This window comes from Bacillus rossius, chromosome 7, assembly GCF_032445375.1.
Source record: "Bacillus rossius redtenbacheri isolate Brsri chromosome 7, Brsri_v3, whole genome shotgun sequence".
In the NCBI taxonomy this organism is placed as follows: domain Eukaryota; kingdom Metazoa; phylum Arthropoda; class Insecta; order Phasmatodea; family Bacillidae; genus Bacillus; species Bacillus rossius.
The window spans coordinates 21263831-21267157 of NC_086335.1; the positions used below are offsets into that span (position 1 = coordinate 21263831).

Sequence of the window (3327 nt, forward strand, 5' to 3'; positions counted from 1 at the left end):
CACAAATAAATTTTTGTCAGGTAACAGTAAAAAAGCTGAAAGAACAGCTAAGCGCAAACTGGACATGAGTAACGAGGCTCCAAGAAAGAAGAGACATGTTGATGAGCCAGATGAACACTATGGGCTGGCAGAAGTTCTGGAGGAAATTGTGACTGATGAAGAAATGACATTAAGAAAAAAAAAATTCACGAATTCTTTGGTGCTCAGTGAACATGATCGCTTAGAGCTTGAAAAGAACACAAGGGACCAATCACAATCGCAGCTATGGCGAAACGAAAGACGAAAACGGCTTACTGCATCAAATTTTGGCTCTGTATGTTTAATGCGCGATACAACATCATGCAGATCTAATGTTTTCAACATATTATATAGTCGCATCAATACAGTCCCAATGCAGCATGGCAAAAAAAATTAAAAAGTTGCAAAAACAAAGATATTTCTGAAAGGTATTTCAGTACAAGATTGTGGCATGTTTGTGGACAAAAACATTCCCTACTTAGCGGCAAGTCCAGGTAGTGATTACTTAATAGTTAATATTTAATATAAACAATAATGTTGTCAGGCTTTTAAACGTTAATTTTAAAACCTTACATTCGCTTATCTATTCCAGATGGCGTTGTTGATGATTCGACTATTGTAGAGATAAAGTGTCCTATTTCTGCAGAAAGCAGTTTATCTCCAGAAGATGCAATAAAAAATGGCAAGGTAATGAAAATATACATACATTTCCTCTTAACAGTTACCAACAAATATTTATATTTAGGTATCATGAGATGTGGCTGTTTTAACCTGTTCTCTATTGCAGATAAAATATCTGAAAATACAAAATGATGAAGTAGTGCTGAAAGAAAACAGTCACTATTACTATCAAGTACAAGGCCAACTACATATCACTGGAAGAAAGAAGTGCATATTCTCCGTCTATACTTCCAATTGGATGACACTTATACCAGTGTACAAGGACGATGCATTCTGGTTAAGTAAAATGGAAGTGAAGCTTAAAAGGTGAGTAGATTTTGCTACATATCGGGTATATAATAGTTGCAAAAGGCTGACGCCTTATGAAGTAATCATTGCTCTCTGTTTGCTTTATTTTATAGTGGATATCTTAATAAAACGCCCGAATTTCACTAAATTGACTCTAAGTCGTCAAAGGTGGTATATTAATCGATATTCGAGTGGGATATAATAAATTAAACTTTAGAAAACTAATGGTGCGCTTTTACGTGAGCATTTTTTAAACCTCGACGTAAACAGAGGGGTGGTATAAGTTTATCTGTCTGTGGCATGATTCAAGAAAATCTGTTCAGCCGTTTAAAGATAATCAGCTATTTTCTAGTTGATGATGGTATATCAGCAACTTCCACAGGTCTCATCAATTCGGAATTTGGTATCCTGTTACTTCAATGATATTGAAAGAACATGGTATCCCTGACCTGACGCTACAGTATCACCTGGAAATACAACTATTGCCAGAATACGCAGATTTCGACGAGGCACGGTCTCGTGTCGCAATTTCGTGTTTCGTCCTGGATAGTATTAGTGTGAATGTGGGGATAGAGTGTCGATCGTAGAATGTCTACTAGTAATATATAAACTTTAAAAAGCATGAAATAAAAATTATAATGTAATATTGGAAAAAAATTCAACACAAGAAAACCCTCTGAAAATTAAATAAAACTTAAATTTAAAATAAAAAACCGACAAAAACACTCTACAAAGTAATAAAATAATATGTATTGGCCTGTTTATGTTTAAAATAAGTAGTAATAGGTATTTTGATTAGAGTCGTCGCGTCGGGGAACCGTTAAGCAATTTATTATTTAATTAAGACTTTATTCGATATTATTTTGATATTTACCTAAGTTTCATAAGTAGCTTACTTGTATGTAAATTTCATACTTTATAATTTTTAGTTGTATTAAGTTTTGTTTTTATTTTTTTGTTTCATTAGCGGTGCCGAAATACAAATCCCCCCTCAGGCCTACTTCTGCATTCGGAACTTGTATTAAGTTTCATGTAAGGTTTACTGTCGCATTTATACATATTATTTAATGAATGTAATAAAATATTTTAATGTTCTTTATTAATTACGTTTTGTCGTGCTGGGAACGCATGGTTTAATTAATGTCTGAACCTATTAGTATGCTAAAACATGTAGTGGTATGGTAACGATGTGCTTCAATGTTATTATTAGCTGTGTATATTAATTTTATGTAAGAGGGAAAATACATTTCAAAACATAATTAAAGTTGAAATCCTTTTTGCTGCCTGTATATTTTCAGGTTCTATGAGGAATGTTTACTACCTGAAATAGTTGCGCCAATGTATGGACGGCGTATGCTGAAAACCGACATAAGAGACCCAACATATATCCGGGAAGCAATTTCTTCCAAACAAAAATTCGAAACCTTGAATAAACCCAGCACTTCCACCGGGGCCTAAGCAACTGAATATATATTATTTTGCGCATATTACAGTATTTCTTAGTTAAATTTTGCAATGTATTGCCAACATAATTATGTTTAACTAGCTTAATTTAACTATACATTTAACATTTTGCAACCAAGTGTCTGAAATTAGGAAGGCTAAAGTTATGTATCATAGAGTAATTTATAAAATTGCTATTTCTTATTATTTGTGTGTTTTATTTATATTGTGCAAATATTGATGTGTTTATGTACAAACCTCTGGCTTCCTACATGACCGATGTTATAACTTAATTCCTATTTTAAAAAATTTAATTGGCATATACAGACCAGTGGTTCACAGCTAAGCCATCTCGCATCAGTGGCCGATATACTAGTTTCGCACCATCACATGTGGTTAAATCGCAAATTACGGAAATGATAACTTACTTGTAAATAATGAAACATACAGTGTTTAAAATTTTCTTAGAAATCTTTTTTTATGAACAATGTCTATATTATTGACCATTAGTGTATCTATATATGTATTATTGTACTTGTCACTTTTACGATAATTCAGCCAATTTAGTTTCTAATCTACAATGTCATTTAAGTAATATTCCGCTCATGCCCGAATGCTGCATTGGCTTCATAAACGCTGACCTTGTAGGCGGTCTCAACTCCCAACCTTTTCCAGGTAGGAACGTTCCTCCACGAGCAGCGCGCGCACAATGACAAGGCAGCGGAGGGGAAGGGCACGGCCAACCCCCTCCCATGCACCGAGCGCTTGGTCACGTGATCACATCGTCACTGCTACGAGTCCCACCCCCAGCCCAAAGACACGCCCCCTGGCTGGCACAAACACGTGGCGAGGAGCGCTCAACCGCATTCCTGTCCAGCCGAGGACTTCTCTTAAACA

At 35.2% G+C, this 3327-nt stretch overlaps 1 protein-coding gene across 1 annotated transcript; it reads left to right on the top strand.

The window, feature by feature from the left end:
* The first annotated feature begins 408 nt into the window (after window positions 1-408).
* Window positions 409-2012, top strand: LOC134534414 (uncharacterized). The gene is made up of 4 exons (XM_063372878.1): window positions 409-512; window positions 611-705; window positions 806-1005; window positions 1955-2012. Exons 1-4 carry the CDS (start codon window positions 470-472, stop codon window positions 2010-2012), a joined length of 396 nt encoding a protein of 131 aa, XP_063228948.1. The 5' UTR covers window positions 409-469.
* The last annotated feature ends 1315 nt before the right edge of the window (window positions 2013-3327 follow it).